The following is a 15,303-nucleotide window of genomic DNA, read 5'->3' as shown; positions in this document are numbered from 1 at the left end:
ATCAAACGGAACATGAAGACAGCTCAGAACCATCACAGTGGCATGTTTCTGCTATACGTGGGACATAACTTTATACCACGAGCTTCGCCGGAAGGTGTTTTGCTGATAACGTTCACTCCAAAAGCAAGTGGAGAGCTACCACACTGTTAAGTCATTTTAAAAAAATGCATGCATAGGATTTAGGTTTTACACTTTTCATTGAACTAAACTACCACTCTCAGGTACTATTTTCAAACTCAAGTTCTTTTGGTTTTTTTTTTTTTCTTTCCATCATAAAGTTAAAATAAGAACCATTTGTCTGAAAAGCAGGTAGAGAAACCCAATGACAAAGGTTTAGATGGTTTAGTGTCTTTAATGTTCTTCACACGGTCAACATAAGATACTGACAATGTATACACAAGAAGGGAAAAGGCTCTTGAGCACAGATTCTTCTGGAACTCACAGTATCACTCTGGTCAGACACAATGAAGAAAACAATCAAGTGAACAAGGGACAAGGGAGTTTAACAGAGATTTTTAGTTTGAAGGCATTACTAAAAAACCAACAGCAAACCAACCGAACAAACCTCTCTTCTAGCTACTAAATAGACAGCAAGAGTGAAGCACATAACTTCGAAATCTCATTTCTCTGAAGCAGCTTGTAGAAGGGTCACAACCGTTGCTAATGTAATACACTACGTCAAGGATTCGAACAAACTCTAAACGTTTCTACACGTGTCACTGAGAACCGTGTTACTACAAATGAATAAAGGTATAAACTCTACGTCATTAAAAACAGGCCTTGCTATATAAAATACAGTATGCCACGTTTATCTCTTTATAAAAGTAACAGTATAAAGACAGACCTACAGTTTGCCCTTGGCCTAGAAGTCCCAGATGCTCACCAAATGGCCAATCTTAATGACCTCTGAACCCAGGAGACCCCATTCGTGTCATTTTGGAAAAGTTCTAGACTCAGCACCCAGTGGGTCCCACCCACCTTCCATACTGTGAATCTGTGTGTCTCCAGAAATGATTAACTGTCATTTGCATAATTCAGTCCACCGGCAAGTTTGAATACTGAGATCTAGCTAGAAAAAGCAGCAGCAAAGACAAAATAAGCTTGAGTTAGTTAGAAAAGCAACAGTAAGATTTAAAACAATGCTTCAAGTCAGAGTTAGAGTCGCCGTCAAGTCCCACCAGCTCTGCAGAGCTCTTGATGTTTTGCTGCTGTGTTCTGAGAAAAGAAGAATCTAAATTAAGCGTGTTCATTCGAGAAAAATACTGTGTTAAGTTTTGGTAGCCATTCCCTCGTCATTTTAAATTTCATCCATCATTCAACAACAGAGTATACATTGGTCAGGATGTGTTCAAAGCTGATGCATCTCCAAAAAATTTTTCATGAAGGCTGCCAGCTTCTGAACATCTTCGATGGTGACGGCGTTATACAGAGAGGCACGGATGCCTCCCACGGACCTGGAACAACCAAAGAACCAGCCATTAGGACAAAAGCATCAAACTTAGCATCAAGACAATTCTCTTTTCAGCCACCTACTCCTGAGAGTCCCAGCACCTGACACCATCTTGTCCAACCTCCCACTTGAAAGCCCCAACAGGTGCCCGGGACCTTCCGACATTCTCAGTCATTGGAAAACTCCCCCGTATGCACCGAACATTCACTACGCTCACACTTAACTTAGAGTAATGCCACTCTTCACTCCTGGCAAAGAAAAAACAAAATTGGGAAGACTTTTAAGTTAAATAAGGTGAGTGATTCTGCTCACCACACCACTGAATGATCCCTGCCACACAGCGCGGACAAGATGGGAACAGGGAGCCCAGGACTCCCTGAAGCAACGGCCTCTCACTGCTGCCTGGGTGCTATTCTTGAGGGTGAGGACGTCCGTTTTTCATAAAATATGCGAGATTAACTACTTTCTCTGATGTTCAGATGGAGTACACAGTGACTCCCTATTAGACGGAAGAGACTCAAGAAACACAGGAGGCATCACTGAAGAAACTTTACTCGTAGAACAAGTGAGACAATTTCTTTTTATTGGTATTAAAAGAGAATTTTAAGGCTGTAATGCTAGTTCTTTATTCCTCAAAGGGAAGTAGTTATTGTAATGATGTACTCTGAACCACACGGCTAGTTAGCACCTTCCCTCTTCACTGGAGAGCCATGAAATCTATTATGCTCCCTTAGGAGGGTAGTTTTCAATGAGAAATTGCCACATTTATGAAGAACTTATTGACTATGATGGAATAATTTTATCCACACCGACACAGTGACGACAAAATTGGACATGACTGAAAGGTTTGGGCAGCCCAACTCCTAGCAGCAAAACCTAGAGACAAATGTCTTGGTGCCCATAAAAATGCTCTGGGGTGTTACAGGGCACTGATCTAAGCCTTCAATTCACATGCCGGTGTGGGTGGTCTCGCAGGTGTTTCAGATCAGTGGTTTCCACATGTTTTTAGCAGAACACCTCTTTACTCAAACAAACTCTTACATGGAACCCAGATATGTAAATAAAAATAAAGCTGAACCTGGTTGGAAAATATGAAAATGCACCCACGGAAGATGTGCCCCCACTCTACTCTCAGCCAGGAAGTCGTGCAAAGGGTATATAAACAACAGGCAGAACTACCTCCGTGGCAACTGGCTCTTCCCAACTAGGTTACATAACTGCCCCTCCACGCTGGGCAGGCTCCTGGATACACTTCAGTCTGCATGTGAAACAGTAACCCAATTCCCTGCCAAACTTCTAGACCGGGTGTGCACTCACCTGTGCCCTTTCAAGGACAGCATGTTGAGTTCAAGAGCTTTATCAACAAATCTCTTTTCTAGAGCGTCGTCTCCTTTGGCATTGCCAATGCGGAATGGAATATTCATCTTGCTTCTATTCTGGGGCTCCACTGGACATCTAAAAAACAGGTTATTGTCCCATTTATTTGTGTGGACTGTCATTAGCAAGTCAACAGACTTTTTTCTTTAAAATTTTGTAGGGACAAGCAGGAGATTGTTGTTATTGGGTGCCGCCAAGTCAATTCCAACTCATAGCAACCCCAGGTGACAGAGTAGAACAGCACCACAGAATTTTCCAGGCTGTAATCTTTACAGAAGCAGATTACCAGGTCTTTCTCCCGCAGAGCTGCTGAGCGGGTTTGAACCATCAACCTTTCAGATAGCAGCCGAGCACTTACCCATCGCACCACCAGGGGTCCTCAGCTGGAGATTAAAAAATAAAAAAGGAGGACCTGCCCCCAGCACATTTATCATTTACCTGTGGAGACCATACACTTGCATATGGAACACTGAGTCAGCAGTCTCTTGTACGACTTAATTTCTATGAACCTCAGTTTTCCCATCTGAAAACAAGGACTAATAACCTCCATTTCAGACTAGTTGTGATGATTCAAGGTCCCTGGGTGGTGAAACAGTTTGCACCCAACGACTAACCTAATGGTTGGCGGTTCAAACCCACCTAGTAGCACTGCACAAGAAAGACCTGGACATCGCCTTCCATAAAGATTACAGCCAAGGAAACCCTATGGAACAGTTCTACTCTGTAACACATTGGGTCACCATGAGTCAGAATCAACTTGACAGCAACAGGTTTGGTTTGGTGAAAATTCAGTAGTACAACATATATGAAATTTCTAACACATGGCAGCCTGTCTCTAAAGGATGCAGAGAAGTAAATAAGGCGGTACTAATAGTGACTGTAGGAAACCCTGGTGGTGTAGTGGCTAAGAGCTACATCTACGAACCAAAAGGTTGGCAGTTCAAATCCCCCAGGTGCCCTTGAAAACCCTATGGTGTGGTTCTACTCTGTCCTTTAGGGTCGCTATGAGTCAGAATCAACTCAATAGCAATGGGTTTTTTTTTTTAATCCTGACTTTAAGACTTAAAAATTTTAAGTAGCAACTTTAAAGTACTATCATACTATATAAGCTGTGTGATTATCCTAAATTACCTAATCTCTGTGCCCCATTTTCTTCATCTTAGTGGGAACAGAAATAGAACATACCTCACTGGGTTGCTGTGAGCATTAAATGAGCCAATATTTACAGAGAATGTTTGTGCTACATTTAAAAATGACCATAAATTCTCTGCTCTCCCTTCCAAAAAGAATTGAGATCTTATTCTCCACCTTTTGAATCTGGGCTGAATTTGTGACTTGCTTTGACCAAGACAATGCAACAGCAGTGATGCTGTGCAATTTCTAAGCCTCGGCCTCAAGGGGCCTTGCAGCTTCTCTTCTTGCCCTCTTAAAAACGTTGCTGCCATGGAAGCAAGCCCCAGCTAGCCTGCTGGAGGTAAGTGGCCCAGCCAACAGCTAGCACCAACTGCCAGACATGTGAATGAGGCCATTTTAGACCATCCAGCTCCAGATGAGTCACCAAATGACTTCAGTTGAACGAGGGACCTCAGGTGAGACCAGCAGAAGAACCGCCCAGCTAAGCTCAGCCCAAACTGCTGACCCGAAGAATCATGAGCAAACAAAACAGTTGTTAATCACTAGATTTTGGGGTGTTTTTCATGTAGAAGCAAGTAACTCATACAATTTAGAATAGTGTCTGGAACATACTAAATGCTATGGGGCAGTTCTACTCTGTCCTATAGGGTGTCTATGAGTCAGAATCGACTTGAAGGCAATGAGTTTATATAAGTATCTGTGAAATACAGTAAATGTCTTTTTTATTTCCAGTATCTTACACAGGGTCTAATATGTATAGCACTCAAAAATGGATGATGAATGAATTTTTATCTAGGAAAGGTTAATATCTGACTTTAGTTTTAGATTTAGAAAATAAGCAGCCAAAATTACTTTCCACTGACAACCAAAGGAGACAAAAGGAAAAAGAACTGATGTGTTATCCTGGAATAAAAATAAAGCACAATATGTAATAACCCTCTCTCCTCCCTTTCTCAAGCATATTCTGTTTTATTCTTGTACTTCCGCAAGGTAGGATTCATTAAAATTAAACAGCAAATAAAAGCAGAATGAGAAAGCCCCCATTAAAAGCCCCCTGAGGGCACATATATAATTCCTGCTCTCATAGGAGTCAAGTGTACACCTTCAGGCAGAAGAGAGGCTGCAGGGAGGAGCCATATGTCTGGTATTAGACATGGAGCTTAAAATCCTAGACCCCCTTTTGTACAAGGCAGTAGATTTCATGGCTGACATCTAAAATTAAAAATTCAATGGCTACCTCTTTTGATAGTCTGCTGCCTAAGGCACCCACTGTGAGGGCTCCTATTATGGGGTAGAGCAACATAAAACACAACTAACTTAACAAAGGAGTCCCTGGATGGTGTAAATGGTTAACACGCTGGGATGTGGTGTCTACCCAGAGGAACCTCGAAAGGAAGACCTGGTGATCTAATTCTGGAAAATCAGCCATTGAAAATCCTGGGGGTGGGGTCTTAAACGCTAGCAAGCGGCCATCTAAGCTGCATCAGTTGGTCTCAACCCACCTGGAGCAAAGGTGAATGACGTACGCCAAGGACACAGGTAATTATGAGCCCAAGAGACAGACAGGGCCACATAAACCAGGGACTACATCAGCCTGAGACCAGAAGAACTAGATGGTGCCTGGCTACAACCAATGACTGCCCTGACAGGGAACACAACAGGGAACCCCTGAGGGAGTAGGAGAGCAGTGGGATAAGAGTTAAATAAATAAAAATTATTATACAGACCCAAAATTCTCATAAAAAGACCAGACTTAATGGTCTGACTGAGACTAGAAGGACCCTGGTGGTCACGGACCCTAGGCCTTCTGTTAGCCCAACGGGAACCATTTCCGAAGCCAACTCTTCAGACAAGGATTGGACTGGACTATGGGACAGAAAATGATACTGGTGAAGAGTGAACATCTTGGATCAAGTAGACACATGAGACTATGTTGGCATCTCCTATCTGGAGGGAGGTGAGATGGCAGAGGGGGTCAGAAGCTGACGGAATGGACACGAAAAGAGAGTGGAGGGAAGAAGTGTGCTGTCTCATTAGAGGGAGATCAACTAGGAGTATATAGCTAGGTGTATATAAATTTTTGTATGAGAGACTGACTTGATTTGTAAACTTTCACTTAAAGCACATTAAAAAAAAAAAAAAAGAAAACCCTGTAGGGCACCTTCAACTCCGACACACGTGGGGTCTCCATGAGTCGGAGTCGACTTGATGGCAACTGGCTTTTTTCTTTAAGAAAAAAATAAAAAGGAAGAATTAAGAAACTGTATTTACAGTTCACCCTCCCCCTAAATTTACCCATCCTATTTTTTTTTTTATCTTGAAAGCAGGAAACCCTGGTGGCGTAGTGGTTAAGAGCTGGGGCTGCTAACCTAAAGACTGGCAGTTCAAATCCACCAGGTGCTACTTAGGAACCTTATGGGTCAGTTCTACTCTGTCCTATAGGGTCGCCGTGAGTTGGAATCGACTCGACGGCACTGGGTTTTTTGTTTTTTTTTTTTTGTTTTATCATGAAAGCAGAAGCTATCATACAGAAATAACATCATAAAAACTAGAAATTGAAGGTGAAATCTCCATACAACAGGTATTTACATAGTGCCCACGGCACTGTGTCTCTGGGAAGGAGCTGGGGAAGAAAAAGGATTAAGGGGAATGAACGGATCGCAGTCTCAGAAGGTGGTTATATAAAAAAATTACATAATTATAACCACAAATAGTAATATTAAGAGAGAACACTTAAGGATTGCTTCCTGTGTGCTAAACACTGTTTCCAGTGTTTTATACAAATTAACTGACAGGACAGCCCATGCTCTTAGCCCCTATACTATAAACTCCTCATTCACATAACGTTTTCATTTAATCCCCATGACTATCATAAGAAATATGTACTATTACTACAGCCATTTTATAGATATGAAAACTAAGGCTTGAAGTAGTTATTTGCCCAAGGTCACGTGCCAGTAAGTGACAAAACTAGGCTTCCAATCCCAAATGTCGCCATACCGTCCTCATGGGCACAACTCAGGGTCAGCTAGCACATGTAGGTGATAAAGCTATGGAACTAACTCACCGACTTCAGCAGTTGTCCCATCTAGGCTTAGAGTTCTCCTCCAGGGTCACTAGGAAGCTTCTAACATTGAGGGGGCTGGTGCAACCCAGAACTGTGCTCAAAAAAGGGGATGCCCCATGAGTTGGTGGGGGGGATACTGAAGAGGAAAGGGGCTCATCTTCTCAGAGACAAAAACATGGCACACAGGGTGATAAACTGCAAATTCTAGGTGACACAGTACTGCTCGTTAGAGCTGCCCACCTTCCCTTTGGAGGCCATTTTGCTGAGCTTCCTCTACTTCAAGGAAAACTGAAGAAATTTCCTAAAGTGAGAATTTCCAAATGAGCACAGGAACGGCTGGTGAGTCTCCCCTGTTAACACTGAAGAGCAGCAGGGCTAAACCGCAAAGCTGACTTTGGTAACAAGGCCCCACAGGAACGCCCTGGGCCCCAGGTGACGTTTTTCTGGCAGGCAGCTGAGGGGGTGGATGGAAACAAGAAGTTCCCAGGAGGAGGTTTACTCTAAAGAGGAGGTAGTTCCGGATCAGGCTGTTCATAGGCTATGTGGAGTTCTGGGTACCAGGGGTGAAGGGGAAGGGTATCAGACCCCTAGGACACATCTACCCCATTGGCCTAACAGGCTGCCTTTTTAGGGAAATGCCCAGACTTGGAGCTCTGAGGAAAAGGAACCTCAGGGAAGAGAATTCTGGGGCTTCCCAGAGCTGCTTCTACACGTTTTGCTTCTAGTTCTCTAGAATTTTCAGGGGTGGTATCATTCTTCCTGTCCTTGGGTTTTTCTGCCTACACCTCTCCTGAGAAATACATGGAGCCAAAAGCTCAGAGAAAGACTGGTCTCCCCTCCACAGCAGTCTGCAAGTGCTTTCACTCAGGCAGGTTCTGAGCACTGCGGGAGCCAAGGAAGGTGACTTCTTCATCTGTGTATCCTTAGAGCCTAGGACAAGGCTAGCCCAGAGTGAGTGCTCGGGAACTGTGTGCTGGATGGATGGATGAGTGGATGAATGAATGAACAAAAAGGTGGTCCTTAGACCTGCCACACTTTCCTTCTAATCCCAGCATAAGCCATCCTCTCCAGGCAGCCCACTCACTCTGTTCCTCATTGTGCCTTTGTGAGATCCGTTCTCTGCCTTCCAAGAAGTTCCTGAAAGTACTTCTGCTCTCTTCTCTAACTTCACTCATACCCAAGGCTTGGCTCATCCAGCCTTATCCTCCAACCAGAACAGTTATCTCCCTGTTCCAAGCTCACACTGTTATTCCTTAGGCCTTGGCTATGAACGACTTGGACAGTCTGCTGTTAATCCCGCATGTTAAAATGGCTCCAGTAAGCATGGCGGGGTCCTTTGGCTTCCCCACCCACACACCAGGACCAAGCACTTGGCCTGCCCTGACAGTGATGTGGGTGTGCACCCCTCCCCCTAGATGGCACAGCGCTCTCTGATGCTGCATTTGAGAGAACCCCAAGGCAGCCAGCCAAGCCGGACTCTCCCAGGGCTTGTGGCCAGGGGAAACTGCGTGCCAAGAAGTCACAGGAGCAGTCACGAGGCATTGTAAGGACAGAGGTGACAGCAGCAGGCCACTTAAAGTCCCAAAAGCATACCCCCCTGCACACATGGGTGGTTTTGGTGAAGTGTTAGGAAGTCTTGATCAAAACACACGGTTCTATGTTAGGATTGCGGAATCATTTTTTCTGTCCCCCATGTGGCCCACTGAATTCTCAAAGACAGTATAAATCCCTATCCAAGTGTCAGCCAGGTATTTTTTCATTACAACAAAACTGAATCCCAAAGTCATGACTGCTAAGAAGGGGGTCTTGGTTTTCATAAACGAGTGTAAGTGTCTATGAATGTGTGAGAAGTGTGTAAAAATGTGCACATATTCACGCACATACACATATATGCATGCACGCATGCACACACATAATATAAAGTTTGGTCCTTGCACACCTGTGCCCACCTGAGGGAGAGGAAAAAGCAAATAAAGATATCATTGTAAGCTTCTCTGTGTGCCAGGCCTGGCGCTTGGCTGCTTCACATCTGGCATTTTGGTGACAGGCCAATAGTGAGTTGAATGGTGCCCCCCAAAATATGCGTCCAAGTCCTAACCTCTGGAACCTCTGACTGTAAATTGCTTTGGAAGAAGGATCTTTGGAGCTGCAATTAAGGATCTCAAAACGAGATCATCCAGGATTATCAGGGTGGGCCCCAAGCCCAAGGGCAAGCATCCTTCTAACAGACAGAAGGGGAGAAGAGCACAGAGAGAGGAGAAGCCCACGTGAAGAAGAGGCAGACACTGGCATAAGGCAGCCACAAGCCAAGGAACACCTAGAACCACTAAAAGCTGAAAGAGGCCAGGAAGGTTCTGCCCTAAAGCCTCTGGAGGAAGCACAGCCCTGCAAACACCTTGATTTTGGACTTCGGGCCTCCAGAACTGTGAGAGACTAAATATCTGTTGTTTTAAGCCATTAAATTAGTGATCATTTGCTACTGCAGCCCTGAGAAACTAATATAATGCCCATGACCCCATGCTCTATACACATTCATTAGTCATTTGGTCACAGAAATATTTAACTAGGGATTATCTATCCCATAGCCAGCTCCATTCACAGACGGCAGGCCTGGGACGGGAGCCTCTGGGCTGCATTAAGGGAAGCAGTGAACTTTCCTAACCCAGGAGGAGACCAGGAGTGGGTGTTTACACCAAGAGTTGGCAGCGGGAGCAAGATGACAGCTTCCAGCAAGGAGGCATGTTTTTTTCCCAGCTGACATACAGAGAGAGTGGGAGAAGGGTTTGCCCAGGGCTGAAGTGAGGTTCTTCCCAAGGGCAATGTCTGATGTGAGAGACCTCACCACCCCGGGAAGACAGGTTCCGTAGCCTAGGGATGTGGGGATGTGGATACAGGGAAGGACATACCCCTCATGCTCATGGGGCCACCCAAGCTCAACAGCAATGTCTCAGAGAGAGGTGAATGTGTCCTTTTTTCAAAAGTCCACAGTATATACACGTTTCAAAATTTACAAGAGGTAAGTTGTGAGGTAAAATCCATCGACTTACACATAGAATCCTTGAGAGTTATCAATGATATCATAAATCATTTCAGATTTGATGGAGCTAAGCTTCTCCATGGCTGCCGCACCACCGTTGTTCTTAATCCACTCCAGGACCAGGCCCATGACATAGATGCTACAATAAAGGTAAAAAAAACAAAAATTTAATTCAGCATTGGAAATGGGGAAAGACATCTGAGGGGGAAAAAAAAATTTTAAGAAACAGACTTACAGACTTCATGAGAAACAGACCCCAGAAAAGCAGGCCAGGTTTCCTGGGACTGGAGGAAGAAGGAAATGGGGAGTGACTGCTAAGTAGTGTAGGGTATCCTTTCCGGGTAGTGAAAATGTCCTGGAACTACGAAGACGTGATGGCTGCACAACAGTGCAAATGTACTAAATGCCACTGAATATACACTTTAAAATGGCTAAAACATAGGGGGTGCTATTTTCTGCAAAGGGTGATGGGAAAATATGAAAATGGACAGTAATGGTGTTCACACAATACGATGAACATAATTAATGTCACTGTATCACACATGTGAAAAATGTCAAAATGACAACTGTTTTGTTACATGTGTTTTTAATCGCAAAAAAAAAATTTTGTGGTTAAAATGCTAAGGTTTGTGTTATGTGTATTTTACCACCAAAAAAAAAGGCGGGGGGGCCTCTCCACAGCCTCAGATATCTGGTTCCGTGACTCTACTTAACACCAGGGCCTCCTGGCTTCCAACTCATTACTAACCCACCTTTCTACCCCCATGAAATTCAAACTCTTGAAAATACAGGGGCCCTAATGCTTATGTGGAAACCCTGGTGGCATAGTGGTTAAGTGCTATAGCTGCTAACCAAAAGGTCAGCAGTTGGAATGCACCAGATGCTCCTTGGAAACTCTACAGGGCAGTTCTACTCTGTCCTACAGGGTCACTGTGAGTCGGAATTCACTCAACAGCAATGGGTTTTCATTTTTTTTTAATGCTCACACAGAGCCCTGGTGGCAAAGCGGTTAAGAGCTTGGCTGCTAACCAAGCCTGGCAGTTCGAATCCACCAGGCGCTCCTTGGAAGCCCCACGGGGCAGTTCTACTCTGTCCTATAGGCTCCTATACGTCGGAATCGACTCGACAGCAACATGTAATGCTTATGTATTGGCAGCCCATGCACCTCATGCAGAGCCACCACCCGTGTGTCAGCAGAAGCTCGCGTGCTGCTATGATGCCGGACAAGTGTCAGTGGAGCCTCCAGACTAAGACCAGGAAGCCCTGGTGACCTACCTTTGAAACTCATCCAGTGAAAACCCCATGGATCACAATGGTCCAATCTGCAACCGATCATGGGGATGGCACGTGACTGGGCAGCATTTCATCCTGTTGTGCTTGGGGTTGTCACGAGCTGGAGGCCGGCTTGATGCCAGCTAACAACAAAATGCTTACACAGCTTTGTGACCTGGTCTCAATTCTCCCCACTACCACTGTTGTTTTTAGGTGCCGTCAAGTCAGTTCCAACTCATAGCCACCCTACGCACAACAGAACGAAACACTGCCCAGCCCTGCGACATCCTCACAATCATTGTTATGCTTGAGCTCATTGTTGCAGCCACTGTGTCAATCCACCTTGTTGAGGGTCTTCCTCTTTTCTGCTGACCCTGTACTCTGCCAAGCATGATGTCCTTCTCCATGGACTGATCCCTCCCGACAACATGTCCAAAGTATGCAAGACGCAGTCTCGCCATCCTTGCCTCTAAGGAGCAGTCAGGCCGCACTTCTTCCAAGACAGATTTGTTTGTTCTTTTGGCAGTCCGTGGTATTATTCAATATTCTTCGCCAACACAATTCAAAGGCGTCAACTCTTCTTCGGTCTTCCTTATTCATTGTCCAGCTTTCACATGCATATGATGTAATTGAAAATACCATGGCTTGGGTCAGGCACACCTTAGTCTTCAGGGTGACATCTCTGCTCTTCAACACTTTGAAGAGGTCCTTTGCAGCAGATTTGCCCAATGCAATGCGTCTTTTGATTTCTTGACTGCTGTTTCCATGGCTGTTGATTGTGGATCCAAGTAAAATGAAATCCTTGACAAATTCAATCTTTTCTCCATTTATCATGACATTGCTCATTGGTCCAGTTGTGAGGATTTTTATTTTCTTTTTGTTGAGGTGTAATCCATACTGAAGGCTATGGTCTTTGATCTTCCTTAGTAAGTGCTTCAAGTCCTCTTCACTTTCACCAAGCAAGGTTGTGTCATCTGCATAACGCAGGTTGTTAACGAGTCTTCCTCCAATCCTGATGCCCCGTTCTTCTTCATATAGTCCAGTTTCTCGGATTATTTGTTCAGCATACAGGTTAAATAGGTATGGTGAAAGAATACAACCCTGACGCACACCTTTCCTGACTTTAAACCAATCAGTATCCCCTTGTTCTGTCTGAACAACTGCCTCTTGATCTATGTAAAGGTTCCTCATGAGCACAATTAAGTGTTTTGAAATTCCCATTCTTCGCAGTGCTATCCATAGCTTGTTATGATCCACACAGTCGAATGCCTTTGCATAATCAATAAAACACAGGTAAACGTCCTTCTGGTATTCTCTGCTTTCAACCAGGATCCATCTGACATCAGTAATGATATCCCTGGTTCCACGTCCTCTTCTGAAACTGGCCTGAATTTCTGGAAGTTCCCTGTCAATATACTGCTGCAGCCGTTTTTGAAGGATCTTCAGCAAAATTTTGCTTGCATGTGATGTTAATGATATTGTTCTATAATTTCCACATCCAGTTGGATCACCTTTCTTGGGAACAGGCATAAATATGGATCTCTTCCAGTCAGCTGGTCAGGAAGCTGTCTTCCATATTTCTTGGCATAGATGGGTGAGCACCTCCAGCGCTGCATCTGTTTGTTGAAACATCTCGATTGATATTCCATCAATTCCTGAAGCCTTGTTTTTCACCAATGCCTTCAGAGCAGCTTGGACTTCTTCCTTCAGTACCATTGGTTCCCGATCATATGCCACCTCTTGAAATGGCTGAATATCAACTAACTCTTTTTGGCATAATGACTGTGTATTCCTTCCATCTTCTTTTGATGCTTCCTACATCATTTAATATTTTCCCCATGGAATCCTTCACTATTGCAACTTGAGGCTTGAATTTTTTCTTCAGTTCTTTCAGCTTGAGAAACACCGAGCGTGTTCTTCCCTTTTGGTTTTCCATCTCCAGCTCTCTGCACATGTCATTACAATACTTTACTTTGTCTTCTTGAGAGGCCTTTTGAAATCTTCTGTTCAGTTCTTTTACTTCATCAATTCTTCCTTTTGCTTTAGCTGCTCGACGCTCAAGAGCAAGCTTCAGAGTCTCCTCTGACATCCATCTTGGTCTTTTCTTTCTTTCCTGTGTTTTCAATGACCTTTTGCTTTCTTCATGGATGATGTCATTCCACAACTTGTCTGGTCTGTGGTCACTAGTGTTCAATGCGTCAAATCTGTTCTTGAGATGGTCTCTAAATTCAGGTGGGATATATTCAAGGTCATATTTTGGCTCTCGTGGACTTGCTCAGATTTTCTTCAGTTTTAGCTTTAACTTGCATATGAGCAATCGATGGTCTGTTCCACAGTCGGCCCCAGCCTTGTTCTGACTGATGATATTGAGCTTTTCCATCATCTCTTTACACAAATGTAGTCAATTTGATTTCTGTGTGTTCCATCCGGCCAGGTGCATGTGTACAGTCGCCATTTATGTTGGTGAAAGAAGGTATCTGCAATGAAGAAGTCATTGGTCTTGCAAAATTCTATCATTCGATCTCCAGCATTGTTTCTATCACCAAGGCCAGATTTTCCAACTACTGATCCTTCTTTGTTTCCAACTTTTGCATTCCAATTGCCAGTAATTATCAATGCATCTTGATGGCATGTTCGATCAATTTCAGACTACAGCAGCTGATAAAAATATTCTATTTCTTCATCTTTGGCCCTAGTGGTTGGTGCATAAATTTGAGTAATAGTCATATTAACTGGTCTTCCTTATAGGTGTATGGATATTATCCTATCACTGACAGCGCTGTACTTCAGGATAGATCTTGAAATGTTCTTTTTGACGATGAATGCAACACCATTCCTCTACTATGTTGTCATTCCCAACATAGTAGACTATATGATTGTCCAATTCAAAATGGCCAACACCAGTCCATTTCAGCTCACTAACGCCTAGGATATCGATGTTTATGTGTTCCGTTTCATTTTTGACGATTTCCAATTTTCCTAGATTCATACTTCATACATTCCAGGTTCCAATTATTAATGGATGTTTGCAGCTATTTCTTCTCATTTGGAGTCGTGTCTGTCAATCTGTTGGACTGTGGGGCTTGCGTGTTGCTGTGATGCTGGAAGCTATGCCACCGGTATTCAGATGCCAGCAGGGTCACCCATGGAGGACAGGTTTCAGCTGAGCTTCCAGACTAAGACAGACTAGGAAGAAGGATCCGGCAGTCTACTTCAGAGAAGCATTAGCCAGTGGAAACCTTATGAATAGCAGCGGGACATTGTCTGATATAGTGCTGGAAGATGCGACCCCCAGGTTAGAAGGCACTCAAAAGATGACTGGGGAAGAGCCGTCTCCTCAAAGTAGAGCCGGCCATGATGACGTGGATGGAGTAAAGCTTTCGGGACCTTCATCTGCTGATGTGGCACGACTCAAAATAAGAAACCACTACCACCGCAATGCTTAGAACCTATTTGCCTTCACTACTAAAATGTCACACGCAAACACACAGCTTAAGTTTACCTTCTAAGCCTTCCTGTTAAATGAGTAAGTAAATCATGGTACATCTATTCTATGCAATACCATGTTGTTGTCAGGACCCATGTGACAGAGGAGAATTGCCCCCATAGGGTTTTCTAGGCTGTAATCTTTACAGGAAGAGATCGCCAGGTCTTTTCTTCTCTGGAGCCACTCAGGGGTTCGAACTGACAACCTTTCAATTAGAAGCCTACCACTTAACCATTGTGCCACCAGCGTTCCTAGGAATACCAGAAAACTATTAAAAAAAAAAAAAAAAAAAGATAGGCTGACATAGGAAAGTGTCCATGGTATATGGTTAGGTAGAAAAAAGGAAGTTAGAGAACAGTATGTATAGTAAAGTTCAATTTGCATAATTAAATATATGGCTCTGGGTGGGGAGTCCCTGGGTGGTGTAAATTATTAATGCACTTGCTAACCAAAAGGTTGGTGGTCAAGTCCACCCACAG

At 44.0% G+C, this 15,303-nt stretch overlaps 1 protein-coding gene across 2 annotated transcripts in view; it reads right to left on the bottom strand.

The window, feature by feature from the left end:
- Window positions 1–313: 313 nt before the first annotated feature.
- Window positions 314–15,303, bottom strand: part of PSAT1 (phosphoserine aminotransferase 1) — a 33,458-nt gene continuing 18,468 nt past the window's right edge. For both annotated transcript variants that reach the window (XM_049897021.1, XM_049897020.1), the window contains 3 exons: window positions 10,076–10,204; window positions 2,768–2,905; window positions 314–1,454 (listed from right to left, as the gene is read on the bottom strand). In XM_049897021.1, coding sequence (XP_049752978.1) covers window positions 1,349–1,454; window positions 2,768–2,905; window positions 10,076–10,204 — 373 coding nt within the window. In that variant the 3' untranslated portion in view covers window positions 314–1,348. The remainder of the gene's footprint in view (window positions 1,455–2,767; window positions 2,906–10,075; window positions 10,205–15,303) is intronic.

Source organism: Elephas maximus, chromosome 9 (genome assembly GCF_024166365.1).
Source record: "Elephas maximus indicus isolate mEleMax1 chromosome 9, mEleMax1 primary haplotype, whole genome shotgun sequence".
In the NCBI taxonomy this organism is placed as follows: domain Eukaryota; kingdom Metazoa; phylum Chordata; class Mammalia; order Proboscidea; family Elephantidae; genus Elephas; species Elephas maximus.
This window is presented reverse-complemented; position numbering and strand designations above follow the sequence as displayed.